The following is a 21,252-nucleotide window of genomic DNA, read 5'->3' as shown; positions in this document are numbered from 1 at the left end:
ATCGTGGTTTTTTTTTCAACTTCTCTCCATCGTGGCTACCAAACGGTAAGAGATATTCACTTCCGGTCCTCAATGACCCCCCCACAAGTCAACATTCTCTATCGAACTAACTTATTCAAATTACCCCCCCACCCCTTCTAACCCCTCCAAAAAACATGTTTTATGACCTTGTAAAAAATTGGCCCTGACGATTTCCTTCATTTTTGGATATGTTATGGAGGTAGTCCAGCTGAATATTTTGTCCTGCGACACCTATCACCGGAAAAATCGCCATCTTGAATTATAGAAGTTCAAAGGTCAACCAACCAGGAGGACCTAATTTTCAACGGATTTGGTTAAATTTGGACATTTTTGAAAGATTTTTTAATTCTAAACCCGACTGCATTGGTCACAATCGGTGATGGGTCGGGAAAGTAGCGGTAATAGCTCTATTTTGAAAATACTGTTTCTCGCACTTTTTCAGTCTTTTGACCCATATGAAATTCAAACGGTAAGAGATATCAACTTCCGTTCTTCGATGACCCCTCCTCAAATGACGTTATCTTGAACTTAACCTCTTTAGTTTTTCTCCCTCCCCTTTCATGCGTTCCCTATCCCCCAAAAATAGGCAAAAAATGAGGATTTTGTAACTTTGTAAAAAATTGTCCCTGGCGATTTCGTTCATTTTTGGATATGTCTTGGAGCTGAACATTTCGTCCTTTGACACCTTTCACCGGAAAAATCGCCATCTTGAATTATTGAAGGTCAAAAGCCTAATTTTCATCCGATTTGGTCAATTAATTAATTAAAAGATTATTGATTTTTTTTGAAACCCTCTTGAACAATTTTCAACTTCAAGATGGTTTTGTGGTGATTTATAGCCAATTACATTCTACTAATAATTTTATATACACGAGAAAAACTTGCGAAAAGGTATATACGACAGAGCTCTTTCTCGGGAGTTCGAGCAGCTCGCAAAGCCTTGGACGCTTTGCCACCCCCTTTTGGATATGTTTTAGAGATTACTCAGGTGGACAATTGATCATGTGTGAAAATACCGTTGAGTCATTCCTAATAACGGTTTTTCAAGGTCAAAGGTTAAAAAGGGCTCTTGAGGGCGCATTTATCAAGCGAATGGGATCATGTTTGGGGTCGTTGGAAAGGTCTTGGAATTTCCGACAAAACTGAATCGGTTCCAATCGGTTTCAAACCGGTAATGAACTAGGAACCGGTTCATAACCGATAACTATTTTTTATTCGAAATTCAATTATGTTAATCCTAAGGTGTATTTTGGGCAATGTTTTGAGGGATTTATAGACCCGTTTTAATCGGTTGTGTACCGGTTATGAACCGATAAGTAATTTTTGTCCAAAAATCAATTTTATTATTCTTAAAACTGTTTGGGAGATATTTTGAGTGAACCATAAAACGGTTCAAAATCGGTTAAGAACCGCTAAACGATAAATATTGCGAAAGTACTTTTGTAGTATAGCATCTAAGTTACGAATTCAAGCACTTCATAAAACCTGGGACGCTATGCCATACCTTTTTTCAATGATTGAATATTTCATGAAATATTTAGCTTGGGGTAAATGTCCTGATTAAAAACCAATTCCAGACGCTTTAACTTTGACAGAAGATTCAACACATTAAGTTCATATTTTTTCTGAAGAGAATTACATGAATTTGCCCCTTGACTCTTCTAGAATGTTACTGTTTAGTAAAAATTCTTTAGATATAATTTGAAAACTTTTTAAAGGAAAGTACTCTCCTTTCGACTTAGACATTTCTATTAAATATTAGTTGGCTTATCATCAATTGTTGATAATTTAGTGTAAATCTCTTACGAAAAATAAAAGAAATTCATCGTATTCGAAGGCATGAACGTTCGAAGGGAGAGTACTTTCCCCTATGCAATTTTTCTGTGTCACTGGAATGAATTCGCGGGTTTCTTTTTTCAGTTCCGAATTTTTTTGTAAGCGGAACTCCCTGTAATGTTTCTTTCTTATGACTAACAGCATATTATTTGAGGATCTATACTGTTTTTGCAAAGATGAAAAAATAAAAAATAAATAAATAATCAAACTTTTCTCTTAATTTAAGAGGAAACGAAATCTAATGAAACTATGTTTTTTTGTTAAATAATAAGAAGGGATTATCAGGAAGGATTAGCCTTTGTCCTTTGACACTTCCACCGTTAATAACTCACTATATTTAGTGAAAATATCTCATAATGGCTTCGGCACACCTTTTAGATCAGGAAAATTTCATGAAGTCGAAATTCGCTTCCCTTTCTTTCTCACATGTTTTGCATATATCTCATTCTATTGTACTCTTTTTCTTCTTCTTCTTTTAAAAATCACTCCAAATTCAATTTAGCTGAATCGAATTTGCTGTGCGAAAGAATGAGATAGTCATATGCAAAACATGTGAGACAGAAAAGGATTCGAATTTCGACTTCATGAAATTTTCCTGATCTAAAAGGTGTGCCGGAGTCATAAGTATATATCAGAAAGTAAAAGATAAAAAGATTTTAAAAGCTCTTAAAGCATTGAACTTACTTGACTTCAAAGGTGAGCTCCTTGACGAGGATATCTCCATTGGGAGTGACCAGAGGCACTTGATCGAAGCGGATAATGTTGTCCTGGAATGCAATGATGCCCGTGCCGACGCCAATTTCTCCATCAGCGCTACTGGAATTGCTCACCATTGTCCTCTCATACTTCCCTTGATTGAGATCTGCCAGCACACTCTTCAGCTCCGTCATTCGCTGAGTGAATCCCGCCAGACGAGAAAGTTCCCGTCCAGCCAACACCAAACGCCCAATGGCTTCAGCCAACTTCACCAGCATCCTCCCGAATGTGTAGTAATTCTACAGGGAAAGCATTTTCTCAGCTCCTGCCCTTTTTCTTTTTCAAAAAATCCCAAACTCACCCTCAATCTGTCACCTTCCTTTCCACGAGTCAACAGTGGATGATCTTTGGCGAAGAAGGGAAGGGAGACAGCATAGAATCCAACAATTGTAGCAATATACTTGCCCACAATGTTATCAATAATTCCCATGCTCACCCGGAAGTCCAGGAACTTCCTCATGTGAGCCATTAACTTTGAGAAACTCGCGAAAATCGTCAGTTTTTCGCGATTATTCCCCTGATAGAAGGCAATCTCTTCGGAATTTGTGATCAGACGACTATTAACATACCGGAATTCACCCTCAAGTTTCTGTTCCAGCACCGTCAAACGTCCAGTTGGACGTCTGAGGTGAGTGAGGAAGATTCCGGCAAACAGAAGATATGCCAATAGAATTGACGGCGTCTGACCACCCAGATTCACTGTCAAACGATAGACATAAAGCATAATGTCCAGAGCGGGCTTGCTGACGTTTGAGTAAAGGTCAGTGAAGCTCTCACAGAATTTGTCAATGTCTGTGGTCAGGAGTTGATCAGCATTGGCTATTCTGTTGTCTAAATTGGACATTTTGTAGTATGTGAATCCCCTGGAATCAACATTTCAACATAAAGTTTCCTTCTCTGAAATTATTGTTTTAAGAGATCTTTTTGGCCACGCTCCTTCAGCATTTTTGCACAATTAAAGTGTTACTAATCTTCAGTATTGTCACGCTTTCAGATAATCATTTACGCTATTGCAATAGAATAAGAAATACATAGAAAAATAAGCCACGCCTTCTACAATTTTTCTGGCCACTCCCTACTGGCCACATCCCATTAAGTATTACGGGTAACTGAAATTTATTTTCAAATTTTCAATATTCCTTAAAGCAGACAAGTTTCCAGTGAAAATCATCTTTTCCGTTGAAATGTAACCTTGAGAAAAATACATAATAAAGAAAGAAACGTCCATTCTAAATTCTAAATGACTTTAAAGCCATATATTTTAACAGTATTTTTCTTTGAGCATTACCTACAAGTACTTATCTTACAAAGTTACAAGTACTTATCTACAAGCGTGGTCTTCAAGGTAGGCGTGATTTCCAAGTGGGCGTGGATTACATTTTTTGCAAAATCTCAAATCATTTTAAAAAATATCTAATCAAAAAAAATTGTAGAAAATTGCTTCACAATACGAATCTAAATAATACAAAAGAATGCATATCAGCGTCATTTGCTTTTATCGAGTTCTTTTACTCTATTAAAGTCCAAGAAAAATAGTGTAGGTATTTCTGGACAATGTGTTTTTCGGGACATATGGGTATTTTGGGACACATAAAAAATCCTACAAATCTTTGTTTTCTAATTATTTTTAAGTTCTATATGAAATATTAAGATCTTTACGTATCAGATGAACATAAAACTTCTGAAATTTTATTTAATTTAAAGCGTGAAATACACGTGAATTGTGAGTGTCACATTCCACTTTTTACAAAACCTTGAGTGTGGTCAATTTTGCAGATGTCAACAAAAACAGTGCTTAGTTTTTCGATTTAAGTCACTTTACAAGTGAAATTTAAACAAAATTTTTAAGAAAGAATGAAGTTTAGACTTTTACTTAAAGGTAAATAATCAGGCTCGGTGAAATTTAATTGCATAATAGCGACTTTTGTCTGTCCTGAAATACCCAACTGTCCCGAAATATACCACTCTTACTTCTTTCCATTTTTTGCTATTTTGCATTAAAATTATGCATTTTTCGACATTTTTCGATAAGAATCTTATTCTGGATAGAATAAGGAACATAAATATCTGTATCAAGAAAGAAAAAAATAATTTGAGAAGTCGTTAAGCTGTTTGAAACTTGCAAGTGCTAAAAAGTGTCCCGAAATACCACATGTTACCCTAATACAAATTTATTTACAAATAGGATAAGCTTTAAAACGCATTTAAAATCAATTAATTAAAATTTGTTATTTTAATTAAAAAAAATTTTTTTTGCAATATATTTTTTATAAAAGAAAAATTTTGCAAAATATTGCTTTAAATTCACACGGGTCAGTTCAGTAAAGGGTGTGGCCTTTTTTCATGGGGGAGGGCCACAGATAAACCTTTCAAGATTACCATGATGCGAATAAATTATTGAAAATATGTTGTAGGGTGAAAGAAACACCTATTGACACTTTAAGAAGTCGTGTCAGGACTTATTGACACCCTACTCTGTACCATTTGGCATATGAAATTTGAACATCTATCCTTATCATAAAACGTAGACTAAGGAAAAACTTCATATTATTTACACTTTATTAGATAACTTTAAATAAATTTCAATATTTTGACAAAAGTATCAATAGGGGTTCACGGTTCACTATCGAAGAGATGTTCCTTTGACCTTAATATCTTAAAAATGAATGGTACCGTCGTTGCGTTGCGGGTGACTTTGCGCTCTGCTGTTCGTGAGACTTTCATTAATTCTAGCACTTATTGATAGTCTTCGTCGATCCGGTCTACCATGTCAAAGTATATAGGGATATGTTATGTACCAAGTAAGGTACAATGATCCTTAAAAGGATTCTTGTAGTTTAAGTCAATGAAATGCTAATATAGGTATTTTGTCAAAAAACAGCTCCGTGAAAAAGTTATCTGAAGGTGCAATTCCAAAATCGATTTCAGAGTAGTTGTATAGAATTTCCATTCTATAAGATCTCTTATTTTAAGAGACAAAAGACGGTTGGATTTTGAATATGCATGGAGGGAGAGAGAAAGAGGAAAAAGTGGTGAATGAGATCAACTGGAAAGAAAGTAGGGGAAGAGCGGGAACTTGTCAGGGCATTACGTAAGACTTGATTTTTGACAAAGAGACGTGAGGAGAAAAGTGTACAAGTTTATTTTGTGAATTATAAATTAAATATTAGTTCAAACTACAGAAAAATTTACGTGACGTAGAGTTAAACGTGTTCAGTGAAATATAAGAGGAGAATTGGTGTAAATAAAATATTGGTGAAGGTGAAAAGTGTGTTTTCCTGCCGCAGTGGACTTTGTTGAATGGCATTTGGCGGTCATCGAGGAAACGTCTTCTGGAAAATCCAGCCGCCTACGTTCCGGATCACTGTTAGGGACATTTAATAAAGGAATATATATTTCCAGGTAAACTGGGCAGGAAGAAGAGGGTATTAAATATCACAGAATCCTATCACAGAGAAATTATTGTTTACCACAGGTACGTGAATATCACAAACGGTAGAAGGAAGCCCAAGAAACACACAGTCCCTGACAGATTTATAACACCACAATATATTTATAGGTAATTCTCCACAGTAGTAAAGTGCCCAAATCTATTTTAAATTTATCTGGCTAGAATAATCCACTTCACTTTTGTTCATTATTTTTATTAAAATATATTTTTTTCACTATTATCTTCCTAAGAACGCATGATTTATGTTTTAAAATTGCATATAATGATCTTTCTAAAGCCTTATTATAGAAGTATATTTGGCTAAAAATTGTCCAGTTTTTTGAGAACTTAAGATAAAATGACCGAGATCTACAAGATGGTATGGTCGCCATCTTGATTTGACGTTTCTGTCCGCCATTTTGAATAACTGTCAAAACAAAAATCTCATGTGATTGAGCTGAAATTTTGGTATGTTCTAGCTGATGTAGAGGCCTTTTCAGAACATATATAAAATACGACGTAGGTCAAGTGATTGTATAGATACTGGGGCTCCAAATTCAAAATTTTGACATTTTCGTGAATACAGAACTACCGGGAGCTTCTTTTTTTATCGAAACCATTACAAAAAATGCAGCGCTAACATTAGACGATGAAATTTAACGAACAAACAAAGAGAAAAGTCATGTTTTTGTTTATAACAGCATATGATTTGGGGATTTGAAAAACTGTTTTTTCAAAGATAAAAAAATAAAAAATAAATAAATTAATGTACTTTTCAGTTATTTTTTTATTTATGTAAGAGTAAATAAATATATAAAATAAAAGCCTCAATTGTCTTTAATGGTTACTGAGGCATTTTGTTTATGTTTCAAAATTCAGGATTAGAAAATAATGACCGCCAAAATATGAATATTTAAAAATTTTCAACTTTGAGCCTCTGTATTTAGGTAATTGCTCGACCTGGGGGCCAATTCTGACCGTATCTAGTCAGACTACATATATGTAGTCTGACTACATAGCTGTACATGTACACTGCTGGGGAGTGTGTGTGAGTGTAGTCGAGACACATTTTTCAGTATTGCCGTATCCCTATCTAGTCTCTGGGATTCGTTAAGTTGGTTAACGAATTGAAAACGCGACAACCCCTGACTAGATAGGAGACTACATAGCCAAAAGCTATCTAGGCACCTCTTGGACATGCCTAGATGGCAAAAATTTCTCTGAAATTGACCAAAAATGTCTTTAATATAGTTGAAGACATTCAGTAAATGTAAAAAAAATGCTAAATAATTAAAGTTATATGAAATGTATGCACAAATTCCACATATTTAAAATAGCATTTTTTGTATGCAAAAGTCCACTCAAAATTAGAATATTTCTTTACATCTAACGTTTGAAAGCTTAGAATCGCTGTTATTTGAATTTAAAATTTCTTTTCTAAGGATAATTTTTTATGGATGTTTGGTTGCCTATTTAAAAATATGCCACACTTAAATTTTATTGCTCGAACTCAAAGAAAGAGCAAGAATATTCTCCTTTCTTTGAAAGAGAAGATTAAATTAAATAAAAAAAAGTGATATAAAATATAATATTTTGATGTATTAACTTGTTCATTTTCCTCTTTAGAAGATTTAAACATTTAAAGACTTGAGGTCTCGTGTTCACTAATCGAGATAATTAGTGAAAATAAAGAATTATAAAGATTAAGTATAAAGAAAAGTTTTTAATCCACGAGGTTTGTTAAAAAAAAGACTTAAAAATTCTGCAAGCTACGTACATTTTATCTGAAGGACTCTTACATTCTTAACACAAAAATTAGTAGAACTTTTTAATATCTCTTTAGAATATTGTAACAATATTCTTGTTGTCTTTCAGAAGCATTATATCATATTAAACATGAAACAATAAATAATGATAGAGTATTTACCAAAAAAAAGCTTTTCTTATGAACGACTCCCAATTTTAATACTCCGTCCGTCCCGAAAAAACTCGTACTTTTGTTAATACATTTTAAATGAAAGAATGTACGACATTTTTGGGACAGAGGGAGTATTAATTCTCTCATGCAAATATAATTTATAAATAAAGTATAAATAAAATTCAATCACTAATACTCAAATTTGCAATTAATTGAAAATTGTGATTTTCCGATAAATAATACAAATGAAATTAGAAAAATTATTTCTAACGATTTTTTGAGAGTTTTTTAATCCCAATAATATGGTTTTGGTAAAAGCTATAAAAAGAATGCATAAATAACTATATTAAGCCTTAATGTTGCGTTCAAATTTCAAATTGAAAAAATGTTTCTAATGGTGTCTACACATTGTTAGCAGTTTTCATCAAAAATTGCTCTTTTGAAGGAAATCGTCCGCACTATTGCAGGTAGAAACGTCAAAATTTTGTCAAAAATGCGATTTTTGACGAAAATTGCTCCCAATGTGTAGAGGCCTTAAAGGAAAAATCCTTCAGAAATAACAATTTGTCTTTTAAAGTTGTTAAAAATGAAAGATATAAGAAATTATAATAGAATGTTAATAATTTTTCTCCTTGTCTTTCTCAATACCCGCAAGCTTCGAAGATTTAACCCTTAGGACGATTGGAACACCGGTGTCCCATAAAGAAAATTATTTTTCCTGACTACCTAAAGTTACTTTTTCCTTATGTTTGTACGTAATTGCAAAGTAGAAGGTTGAAGGAATCTAGGATATTTTTTGGAAGTCTCCAGCTATTTGCTATATAGTAAATTTTTAAGCTCAAAAATGACGAATTTTTAAATTCTCATTATGAAAAATAATTTTAAATATTTTTTATACCTTCAATTTTTTTCAAGCAAAACCGATTTGCGAAAAGAAACTACAATACTCAAACATAATATTTTTCATTATATTGAAAATTATCACTCATTAGTATTGTCAGAAAAATTACTCAAATTTTTTGGCTATTTTTGTCTCTATCATTCATAGAGACAAAAAATACACCGAATCAGACTCTGTTGGCTTTTCGAAGGCCAGATATAAGACATTTTATTGGTTTTGTTCATTGTTTTCATTTTTATTGCTGATTTTCGGTCCGCAAAAACTGTCCCGTCGTTAAAGGGTTAATATCTAAATTTCCCTAAGTCCAGTGCAAGCATTTAAAATTAACGGTAAATAAATATTTCTATACCACAAAAATTAATTCACATCTCATTACGAATTATCGTAGACAGCGTTTTTGATAACTCTAAAAGAGTTTTATTAAAAAAAACCGTCAATTTATTAGCAAAATGTCATTTGAAAGAATTTTAGCGTTTTCTATTATCCGTTAACTACCCCAAGTCCTTCATTTAACTGTTTTACCACGTTGTTGTACGAGGATCAAACTATTTTCTGTAAATAAATTTAAATTTAATTGAAACTGTTTTTGACTTATCAATTAGCCTTTTATTTTTTCTCTTGATATTTTTAGGATTTTTTATAACGATTATAGCCAGAAATTAAATTATTTATCATCAAATACCACAAATATTTTGCAAGAAATTTTAGGAATTATTTTTATTTCAAGTTTACTTCTTTTTTAAATGAAGAAAATGGGTAATTTAATGCACCCACAATATTAATACACCCATTCCCAAAAAAAGATGCAATTTGAATTCAAATAATTACCGCGAAAATAAATAGCGATTTTCAGTCTCAATCAGTGTGTCTCCATTGAATTTCGTCAATTGCGGTAGTTGTCTCAGTCACCGCCGAGTTTTCGTTGTTGACTAAATGAAAAACAACAGCTCCGCAAAAGACAGTTTTGTGCAGTTTTATCGCGGAAAAACCTATCAATTCGATTAAAATTTATAAAATACATTTGAATAAGGTATCATCTTTTTCCAAAGTGTATTAGTGCTTGTGTTTGTAGGTAATAAAATGTGAAGTGGCAAAAGCTCCACATCCTGTGGCTCACACACACAGAGACATTTCAACGAAGCTATGTAGTCTCTTACTACATAGCAAATAAACGTTAGAATTGCTCCCCTGATTCGGAACAAAGATACATTTTGAAAAGGTATTTACATGAGCTACAACATACTAAAATTTTAGCGCAATAGGACAAGTTTTAAGTTTTGACAGTTATTCAAAATGGCGGACAGAAACGTCAAATTACGATGGCGACCACGTCATTTTGTAGATCACCTTACCCTTAGATGTGAAGGTCTTATTTGTTGTTTATTATCAGAAATTGTTGATTTTTTAGCATTTATTATAAAGTGCAAAGTCACCCGCACCGTCTCCCAAATGCAAGCCTTTTTCTTGAATTTTTTTAACATATTAAAATTTTATAAAATTAATGCTAGTGGCACAAAATCCATTCATTAACAACTGAATACAAATAATTTTACCCATTAACCCCCTTCCCTTCACTTTAACTGTCCACTTTCAGAGGGTAAAGTTGAAAAACAGCGAAAAAACGTGCAAGGTCACCCACAACGACGGTAACAAAAATCTAATATTTATATTGGTGCAGAATATTTGAGTGGGCGTGGTTTCTATGCGGGCATTCCTACATTTTTCCTCTATCTCACACATCAAACAAAATTATATGAAGTTGGTACATTCTAAAATTGTTTAAAAGTTTTGCAGAATATAGTTTTTTTTAATCATAAATTTTAGTATGGGAGGCGGAGCCTATATCTTTCCCCAGATTGTCATAGGAAGGAGAGGATCTCAGTGGCGCAATAGGCCTTTGGGTTTTGGATGATTACATCTCTGACTCGACTGCCACCGTTGTGAATTCGAGTCTCGCCCGGTGAATGTCTGTTTTAGACAATTTTCACATGTAACAAAAACGTTATAAATGCATCACCTTCGCCCAACAATTCCAGGAGCACGAAACAAGCAATCAAACAATGGGCATACACTCTTGGGTGGTCTACAATGTACTTCGCAGATGCTTTCAACACGGGGTATGACATTATAAAAATTATTACCATGTAATATAAATATCTCGATACGATTAATAATATTGGTGAGAATAGACCACGCCCCCTATATGAGCCTATAATAAGACAGTATTTCACTAGAAAGAAATTTCTGTACCCTCTATTTCCATTAACTTTACGAAATGTGCAACGTTTATGAAATAGTATTGATACCACGCCCACTTAGAGACAACGCCTACTTGCAATATTCTAAGTATTGCCTTCAAGCAAAATTCCAATTTTTATCCTCCATTTCGAAGGATATTATTACATTGTAAAACACAAACCGACGTAATATAGTTAACGAGGTTGGAGACCGAGCCGAAAGCTCTGCGATAAGTTGATGAGTTTTCCCTGAGTGAATTGCTTTTCCCGACGATTTCCGGAACCCCCACCTCGTTAGATATTATTACACTCAAGATTTGATTTGCAAAATATTATTATCTTTAAAAGATAGATAAAAAAAATTGGGGTTAAGGTTAACAACAATTCTTACAATATGAAAGTAGGCGTGGTTTCTAAAACAGCGTGTTATCATTATTTTTTCACTAACGTTACATATATCGTAAAATGATTAAAAACGGAAAAAACACAAGGCACGAAAATTTATTTTTATAGGAATATTGCCTTATTATAATAAGCTGTAACAGAAGGGGCGTGGCCTATTTTCCATGGCATAAAATAGTAGAGAATGTCAGATTATAATTATGATCGTAACTAATTTTCTCTGAAGGTATTAGACTATCTTTTAAATATGAATTTTAAATATGAAAAACAAACTTAAAATATTTGGCACTAGTTATCTGCATATTCGTGAGGGGCGTGACCAATAAAAACGGTTACAGTTAATTAAAAGTGTCATCAAATTCAAAAACTTACTTCAGGTACTCGTTGTACAAGTGATTCGACAAATTCGTCCTAAATCGCAACTTCAACTCTCCCAAACTCCACTTAAGTACATTATTTACTACAGAAATCTACCAAAAGAAATTAAAACAAAAATATGAAATACTTAGAAACGCCCCACTCCTCCCCTTAAATCACTTACCAGCGGAAGTGCAGCAAAGAACTTCAACAAGGCCTTCTTGAACTTTGGCCTATTCATGGTGATGATACAACTCTCAACCACCGTAGCATTCTGGATCATCCAGATGTCACTGATGGATCTGGCAATCAGGGATAGGCCCACGGTGATCATCAAGCCACTCTCCACACTCCAGGCACGTGGAATGATGATCCCTGACGAAAAAAAAAACAGCAAAGCATGATTCGCTTTTGCCCTTTGGAATCTTGCTCTCTCAACATTTCTGATCGCTGTTCAGCGCTACTCAATTGAATATTCGAGATTAGATAAGAACCTACACCAATTTATTTTCTCCATTTGACAGCAAAAAGTTATTCACAATTAACATCGAGCCTGGTTCTATTTAACATGATCTTTGTTAATTTTTTTTATTTTACGGAAAGTCGAATAGAAGAAAATTGAAAAAGTAAATGAAAATTGGCATTAGAAAAAATTTGAAAGGAAGGATATTTCAAAATGAACAAAAAAATCTCAAAAAATCTCCCATACTGGTTCGTATCTAAACCTCCCAAATATGTGTCGATTAAAATAGAGACATGCATTACCTTCCTTTTTATTTAAAATAGTTGTAAACTGATATTCTTACCAAAATTTCAACTAAATATATAACTGATAAAGTAATTTAATAATAAAAATTCAACAAAGCAGAGAAAATAGACTCTGCATGGTTACACATTTTTTTTCAAAGCTCGATTTGCATTAGAACAAGTGAATCGAGGCCGGAAAAAAATCTGAGAAAAACTTGCATGTAAACAACTTATGTCAGCCCTTCTTAGATACAAATTGTAGGTAATAAATTGAAGCTAATTGAACATATAAAAAATGTGTTTCCACTTCTTCACACATTATTAGCTCTTGATTAAATTAAAAAAAAAAACAAATTATAGCTCTATAGGATAAATGTACCAAATTTCGGCCAGCTTGAAATTCCGGCCACATTTTTTTGTTCCTCGAACTTCCATGAATTTCTAGTTTTTGCATACTCTAGAGATTATACAGTGCAAAGAATAACAAAAAATGTCGCTTTGACGAACGAGAAGATGTGAAAAAAACATTGGAAGAATTCTGGGAGGGCAAGGAACTATGAGAATGGTGAAACTTGAGACTTTGGCGCTTGCATTCAACTATGCCGGAATTTGGCACACTTACCCTAAACGCCCTTAATCATTATAAATATTATTATAAACCAAATTAGAAGACACTTGAGTATTTTTCATCAAATGAAATTTATGAATCGAATCAAGGATTTTTATCAAGGAACTAAGAACCAATAGGATGCTAGAAGTTGCATAAATCAAACTGTAAGGGCCTCGACAGACTTGAGGATTAGCCGAGAGACGGCTTAGCGTAATTATAGTAGAAAGGGACAGATAATCCTAACCGGCTTATGTAGGTGAGATTCTTAACGTGAGCTAACTCGGAGTGCATGCAAATTCGATTTAGAGCTGAAGTTGAGAGACGCCATTCAGTTATCTTGAATCAAATTCGTGAAATTATACAAGTTTTGTATTTAAACCAAAATATCAAGGATTTGGATGAACTGACAGAAAAGTGTTATATGGGTGAAATGTAGACCAGAATGTTCTCTATAATTTTGCCGTAGAACTTGAACTCATCGATTACTCAGAAGCCAAGATAAGCGAGGTTTTTGTTTCTTAACTCGTTTTTTCATCCAGAGTGCCCCAAGTGTTCATTTGTTGAACTTCAACTAAATCAAAGAATTGTTGTATTTTGCGGGACTTTCCATTTAAACCCCTATTTTAAGTGTCTTGGTGGAGTAGAGGCAGTCAAATTAGCATCTGAGTGATTTCAAAGCGTTATTATGGGAAAAATCAATTTTTTCACACTTAAACGGCAAAATCGGAGTGATAGCGTAGTCTGAGCGGAAAATGATGTATGGACGAAATGTAGAGACAAATGTGCTCTACAATTATGTTGAAGTAATCATCAAAATCGGTTCAGCGACAGTCGAGATAATTGAGGTTATGTGATATTGAAATTGGTTTTTCGACTGTGGCGCCCCTGGTGTTGGTCCCACGAAGTTCAAACATTCTAGAAAGTTGTAGCATTTGGTGAGATCTTTCGTTTAAGCCCTCATTCATCAAAATCGGTCACATAGAACCGGAGATATGATTTTTTGAATTTCGTGAACTTTGACCCCTCATATCTCCGGTTCTATTGAAACCACAGCGCGCATACGCACCATTTTGGAAACGTCCTAGACTGGACTACAACATACTAAAATTTCATTAAGTTGCACAATGCCGTTTTTGAGAAAAGTGACTTTGGATTTCGATGAATTTTGACGCTATCACAGCGCCACCTGTGGTGACTTTTTGAACTTCCATCTGAAAGTGCTCATCGAGACGAAACCAAAAAAGTAAAATTTAGGTCGCTATGTTAATTAGAACCGGAGATAGAGGCCGGTCAATGTTCGAACTTTGACCCCTTATAGCTCGGGTCAGGGGTTATGGATCGACTTAAGGTTTTTTTTGTTTGATAGGTATAATCAACGGCTACAACATACTAAATTTTCAGCCCGATGCACAATGGAATTTTTGAGTTATTTAACTTTTAAGATTTAAAAATTTTCTTTTTAAAAAAAGCGCCCCTAGCGGTGGTTTTATGAACTTGCGATGTTAGAAGGGGAAGTGGCATTTCACGAGAGCTTTCCAAAAAGCCCTCACTTTTTAAATTCTGACAATTAGAACCGGAGTTATGGCCATTTTAAGAAATTTTTTTTGGACCCTTATAGCTCGGGTCAGGGGGGTCGGGGGACCTTAAGTTTGGTATTGATGGAAAGCTCTAAGGCCCAGCTATAACATACTAAAATTTGAGTCCGTTGAATGCCATAGGGGCGGAGCTATTGAGAAAACAAAAAAAGGGGGGTCTTCAAAATGGCGGAAGGAGGGGTGGGGGGTGGGGGGTCTATGCACCAAGTTGCAATTTTCACCCGATATATAACCTTTGCCGAAAACCGCAAGTCGATATCTTTTTTAGTTTAGGAGCTATTAAGCTCCAAAGAGCGGCCGGCCGGCCGGCCGGGAACGTAAATTAGCCACATATATATTCGTGATCAGGAAGTGCTGAAACACATTTTGGCCAAATTTGAGGTCGATCGGACGACATGAAATTTTGTTAGGATTATAGTAGGTGAGATTGTTAAGAATCTCACCTAATAATGGTCAAACTACATTTCCATCATTTTGCACTAAGCCGTCTCTCGGCTTAAGTCCTAATTGTGTCTAGGGCATAAGAAACAAATTTCAAATGGGTGGCAAAGTGTCGCAGGCTTTGCGAAGTGCTCGAGTTCGAACTCGTGACTTAGATGCATTCCCTCAAAAGTACTTTTGCTGTATTTACCGTTTACCGGCTCTCAACCGATTTAAACCGATTTCTAAATCATTCGAAAGATCCCAAAAAATAATTTTAAGAGTAATAAAATTAATTTTCGGACAAAAATTACTTATCGGTTCATAACCAGTTCAAAACCGATTTATAAATCACTCAAAACATTGCTCAAAATAATTTAGGACTACACTCAGTCCCGGGATAATGCACATTTTCGGGACCGAAAAAAAACGCGCGAAATTGCATTATGCATCGAGAAAATTTGCATACCTGTAGGGGCTTTCTTTTGAATAAATCGGCCGTAGAACGAATTTTGCGCGAAGTAAAAGTAGTCAGAACAAAAAGATCCAACTGTTTAATACAAATGCATTAACAAACAGTACTTCTTTGCCATAGTTCTTCAATAAGTTGATAGAATATTCAAAAATTTTACTTTAATAAAAGAAATTAAAGTTTTATTCTGACAAATAAGCATAGTGTCTTCAAATTTCCCGCATTACAAAATAGTACTCTCGCTCCATTCAGTAATAACCTTTCGAAGAGACAAAGCCACTCCAGAGTCAAGCCAAACCTATTCGAAAATCTACCGAGAGCCTAAAGTGCAAGTTCATATACCAACCGCTTTAGCGCTGGTTGTTCTGCCATTTCGAATTTCGATATTTTTCAAACTTCCATCGTCAACAATGTCAACAACAGTGTTTGCTGCAAAAAGTGATTTTTGTGTAGTTTTTTGGATTTTCAGGATGGCAGAACGTTTCAATTGCAATTTTATTTTTTTATTTTATTTTATTTTATTTTATTTTATTTTATTTTGTTTTATTTTCATGAACTTACTGACTTTTGTGTAATTCATCGGTTTAAACGTTCGAACTTCCAACGGGTTTTTAGGTTAGTTCTTTCTGATATACCTTCGAATCCGTAAAAGAAAAACCTCAACCGGAGAGAGTTCTCAAATCGGAAAGGTTATTACTGAACGAGATGATTCAGGCGTATTTCAAACATGATTTCATAAATTAACTCTGAATGGTAGGCAAGCAAATTCAAAATAAAAATAATGTCGGGACTTGAGTGTAATATAATTGAATTTTGACTAAATTTAGTTATCGGTTTTGAACCGGTTCATAACCGATATATGGAACCGGTTCTGTTTTGTCGCAAATTCCAATACCTTTCCAACGAGCCTGAATATGACCCCATTCGCCTGATAAATGCGCTCTATAGAGCTTTTTTAACCTTTGACCTCGAAAAACCGTTATCAGGAATAATGCAACTGTATTTTCACACATGGTCAATTGTCCGCATGGGTAATCTCTAAAATATATTCCAGAATGAAAAAAATCTCACGACGCGTTGTCTAGCAATCCCAAAAAACATTGTTTCGGAGGGGCAAGGAAGGTGTGGGCGAAAAATGAGGAGCATGTCAACGAACCTTGGGTCGACTTATGGGGGGTCCCCCTAGGTCTCAAGTCGCTATCTCTAACTGTTTGGCCTCTAGAGCTGGCGACAGCCGGACGGACGGACAGACGGTCAAACAGCGTGACAACATTTCGCACAAACTGTCTGAAACGCGAAGATTTGTTCAGAAAAGTGGTCTCCGGGGGGTGGAAGGTGGAAATTTTGGGAGGTGAAAAAATCGAGGGGTTATATACCGCTCTCTCCGTGGACTTCGAGTAGTAAAAATAATTAATGTATTGAAGAATAGAAGACTCCAAGAAGCTTTAGATCTTTAGAAACTTTGATCTCTTTGAAATTGTACCAAAAAAATGCACATATATACATATGCACATTTGCAAGCATAGGGTAAGTTCGGAATCATGTCTATTTTGGAATTTTGAGATTTTCTCATTGTTTCATATGGTCGATATGGTTAAAGAGGAAAAGGAAGTCACATTCGAGGGTACTTCTTCGTTGTTTTTTTTTTCTTTTGCCATCTAAAACTGTCAGGAATTCTCAAAGTTCCAAAATTAGACATGATTCCAAATTACCCCATCTTACCCTATACATCGTCGATTGGATCAGCAACTGTGCTAACTGCATATGCTTTGTATCAGCATTTGTTGAAAGCGAGACGACAGACACAAAATAAATGCAGTTAGCACAGTTGCTGATCCAACCGATGACATGCACATTAACTTCAAAATGCTTCATTTTGACGAAATTTTCACAGAGTGTGTAGAAGTTTCTGACAAGTTTTGGAATTGTGAAGGATAAAAACACATCATCCCAGTGTTTGTCTGTTTGTCCGACGATATGCCATCGACAGAGTGGCCAAACGGTTTGAGATATTGGGTTTTGGTCTTCAGTGACCCCCTAATAAGTGGATTTTTTTCTCTGTGTCCTTTTTTCTACATAACCAACATTTTTTACTTATACATATTTTGTAAACTGCTCCACCAATTTATTTATTTACTTTTTTTTTTTACAAAATTTCATCACGCCCAGTCAAAATCCGCGCATATTTGTAATTAATCTTGTAACAGAAAAGAGAATAAAAATTATTTGCCCTATTCATCATATGTCCAATAAAATTTAATTTACATTAATCAATGATGATGTTGATTGAAATTTTTGGGCAGTGTAAATAATGTCTTAATATCTCTAATAGGCTTTAATCGTCCATTCAATCATTTCTGCTAAACACTTTATAGCTCTGTGCTAAAAATAAACTCCAATAAACTACTCTTACTAAACAGAAAAAAAAGTCAGCCACTCTCAACTATTTACCTTTTTTACAAATAAAAAACTTCCAAATTATGTAAAGTCATTTGGGAAATATGCAAATTGATATGTCTGCTGATTTTTAAAAGCTTCCAACTGTGAACTTTATGTAATTTCTTTAAAGAAGATGCAAATACCAATTTATTTATAAAATTTATATAATTGTAAAAGTGAAAGCAGGGTTTCTTTCTCTTGCTTCCCCTTGACCATGAATTTAGTAATTTGTGGAGCATAACCTTTAATCGTGCCCGCTTTTACCTGCATTAAATTGTGACTTGCTTTTTTTGTGTGTCGGTCTCTACAGAAAAAAAAAACGTGAATCACTGCATTGTTTTTATCTATTTATCTTTTAATGTGGGATAGTCTGTTACAATTGTTGTGAAGGCACATACTTTTCTTGCGAAAAACTACAATCTGCTGTCGTCACTCCAACTCTAATAATTGCAAGTCTATGTAATTTTCTTCGCCAAAACAAAAAGAAGAAAAGCAAAAAATGTCTCTTGCAGTATGAGGAAAAGCTTGATGCATCCAATGGCAATTGCATCAATCGACTGAGAATTATTTCATGACAGGGTTTCACTTAATTATTTACATGGTCACACAATGTGGAAGGAAAAAAAAGTCATGAAAATGTGAAAAACTAGTTTTTTTTCTGATTCACTCTCTTACTTCTTTACAAGTTCCCCACAAACGCAATTCCATTTATACAAATGAAACATTACACGATTGAGAATATTTAATTAAATTCACCAAATGTCTTTGTCACTTTTCCTATTTCCGGTCAATATTTTTGGCTTTGGAATGTAATGTAAAGTTTATGTTTTCCAAAGTTTTCGATTAGACGCATTAAATACTCAAAATAAAAAGTTATATTCAACAGTTTCTCTAAGTTTCTTCAATTTTCAGTGATTCTGCATTATATTGCATTATCATAACAATTTTCGTCATACTGAGAAATTTGTTTAAGTTAGATAAAAAAATAATAGAAAAAACGTAGAGATTTTTTTCGTTTTCAAAATACAACACAAAAGTTTCATATTTGTTTCATGTTTACATGTTTCAAAATTCGAGGTCGTGTGAAAAGTTCGTGTAGCGACATTTTATGATTTTAATGGTTGAATTATCAATTACATCATATTGATTAAATTTAATTCTAAAGGGCAGAATCACATTGACAGTCAAATGCTCACCATTTTTCCTTAATTTACTAATTTTCATTGCAATTCTACGCAAATTCTCAATTACCGTATTACCTTATCTCATACTCTGTGGCACTAGGTGAAAAAATTATAAGAAAATTGAGGAAATAAAACAAAAATGCGATAAGTGGTGAGCAAAAAAATCACTCGTTAATACCCTCGCCAAAAAAGCTAGCTGGCTAGCGTGCTAGGTCGCTCATACTCTCACTCACATTTTAATTATTGGATGCCTTGGATACTTTGAGGAACACTCCCCAATGAACTTCTCTGCATTTGCAACCGTGGAGGGCTTAATATACTAGATTTCTGTCTAAAAAACTTTTGTAATTATCAATTAAAGCTGGTAATTTATTCTTGTTATTTGTTAATAGTGTTCTATTGTCAATTTCAGGTTTTAAAAAGACGCAAAAGAATCATAAAACAAACACTGAATAACACATAAAAGATCTATTACACAAAAAATACATTATTTGTGTAATTTTACCACAATATCCGTGATAAAAAAGCAAACCAACAGTTATCTTTGTAATCTAGTTTTTTTTTACTGTGTGGTCTAAAGACCTTTTTAGTCGCTTTCTTTCCAGTCAAGTGTTGAAACACAAGTGATTTCACTCCTAGCACAATATTCGATTTAATTAATTCCTTATGGCTTTCTCTCCCGAAATATATGCTAAAGTGTTAATCTCTTTAAAGGGGATCTCAATTGGTGCAATAGGCAAGACTGTCTGCTCTTGGGCGGTGAGATCTTTGACTTGATACTGGTAAAAAGCAAAGGGTCAAATTTGATCATATTTGTTCCTTTAAAAGAATAACTAGTGTCTTTTGAAATTTTGTATGCACATTTATCACCATAGAATATGCCAAATTAGGGTGAGAGGAACGTCTATTGACACTTTAAGAAGTCGTGTCAGCACCTATTGACACCCTACTCTGTACCATTTGGGATATGAAATTTGAACATCTGTGTTTATAGTAAAAGGTATATTACAGAAAAAACGTTATATTACTTATATTTTACTAGATACATTAAATAATTTTCAAGATTTTGACAAAAGTGTCAATAGGGGTTCCCTGTCGAACAGACGTTCCTCCGACCCTATGTCTAGTAAGATTAATCGGTTCCGCGGGTAAAGCCCCTGCGGTTATTGTGCCCTGTCCATTATGTGTTGGACACATTTACGACTAAATTCCAGAGACGACTAAGCTGAAAGCTCGTTCATAGCCAAGTCTGTTCCTGACACACTATATTATTATTATTATTATTATTATTTTATTCCACTCAGGTAAGACTGACACACTATAAATAAGACTTATTAGGGAATACATATTTACTGGCGCCAGGACCGGATTTAAAAATGTGGAGGCCCAATGCCCATTTGTGGGGGCCCCAAAAATCTGACGATAACATTTCCGCAAGTGGGCATACAAAAATTTCGGTAAATTATTCTGGAAGTTCGAACAAAACTTGAAACCCTGCTCGAAACTGTCGCAGAAATCACGCTCCAAATAAGATTTGGCTAAAAAACAACGTTTAGCTTTTCGATTTTGGAGCACAATGACCTCCACGATTCACGGATGCAAAACTGCTTGACTTCTCCAAGAGGGACATTTTGTTGGTCAAGGTTAGGACTAAAAAGTAGCGAAATGTCGATGAGCTGAAGACAGCACTTCATCGTAAATTGCAGGGCATTCATGCAAACTACAATGCATTTTCTGACAGATTTAAGACCATAGTAAAGTCAAAATAAGATTGTACTGAACAAAACTAATAGTATTCTAAAATTTTGATGTTTTTACTACCATTTTTTATTCTTATTTCAAAAAAGCTAAACAGAAAATGAGAATACAGCGTCTTAGTTTTTTTTCACTTTTTTCAGCTACCGTATAAGAGGCAGCTATTTTGCTT

At 34.3% G+C, this 21,252-nt stretch overlaps 1 protein-coding gene and 1 long non-coding RNA gene across 2 annotated transcripts in view; one reads left to right on the top strand and one right to left on the bottom strand.

Annotated features, from left to right (window-relative positions):
- The window catches only part of LOC129807356 (ATP-binding cassette sub-family D member 3), a 36,177-nt gene that overhangs the window by 5,427 nt on the left and 9,498 nt on the right, over nt 1–21,252 (bottom strand). The window contains exons 3-6 of the mRNA XM_055856574.1: nt 12,043–12,233; nt 11,874–11,971; nt 2,915–3,476; nt 2,542–2,852 (exon numbers count right to left, since the gene is read on the bottom strand). Coding sequence (XP_055712549.1) covers nt 2,542–2,852; nt 2,915–3,476; nt 11,874–11,971; nt 12,043–12,233 — 1,162 coding nt within the window. The remainder of the gene's footprint in view (nt 1–2,541; nt 2,853–2,914; nt 3,477–11,873; nt 11,972–12,042; nt 12,234–21,252) is intronic.
- Nucleotides 5,588–11,840, top strand: LOC129807371 (uncharacterized). The gene is made up of 4 exons (XR_008752276.1): nt 5,588–6,015; nt 6,089–6,172; nt 10,457–10,620; nt 10,687–11,840. It is a non-coding gene; the product is annotated as an uncharacterized LOC129807371 (long non-coding RNA).

The sequence above is a fragment of the Phlebotomus papatasi genome, chromosome 3 (genome assembly GCF_024763615.1).
Source record: "Phlebotomus papatasi isolate M1 chromosome 3, Ppap_2.1, whole genome shotgun sequence".
NCBI lineage: Eukaryota > Metazoa > Arthropoda > Insecta > Diptera > Psychodidae > Phlebotomus > Phlebotomus papatasi.
The sequence above is the reverse complement of the archived record's forward strand: the minus strand, read 5'-3'. Positions and strand labels throughout refer to the sequence as shown.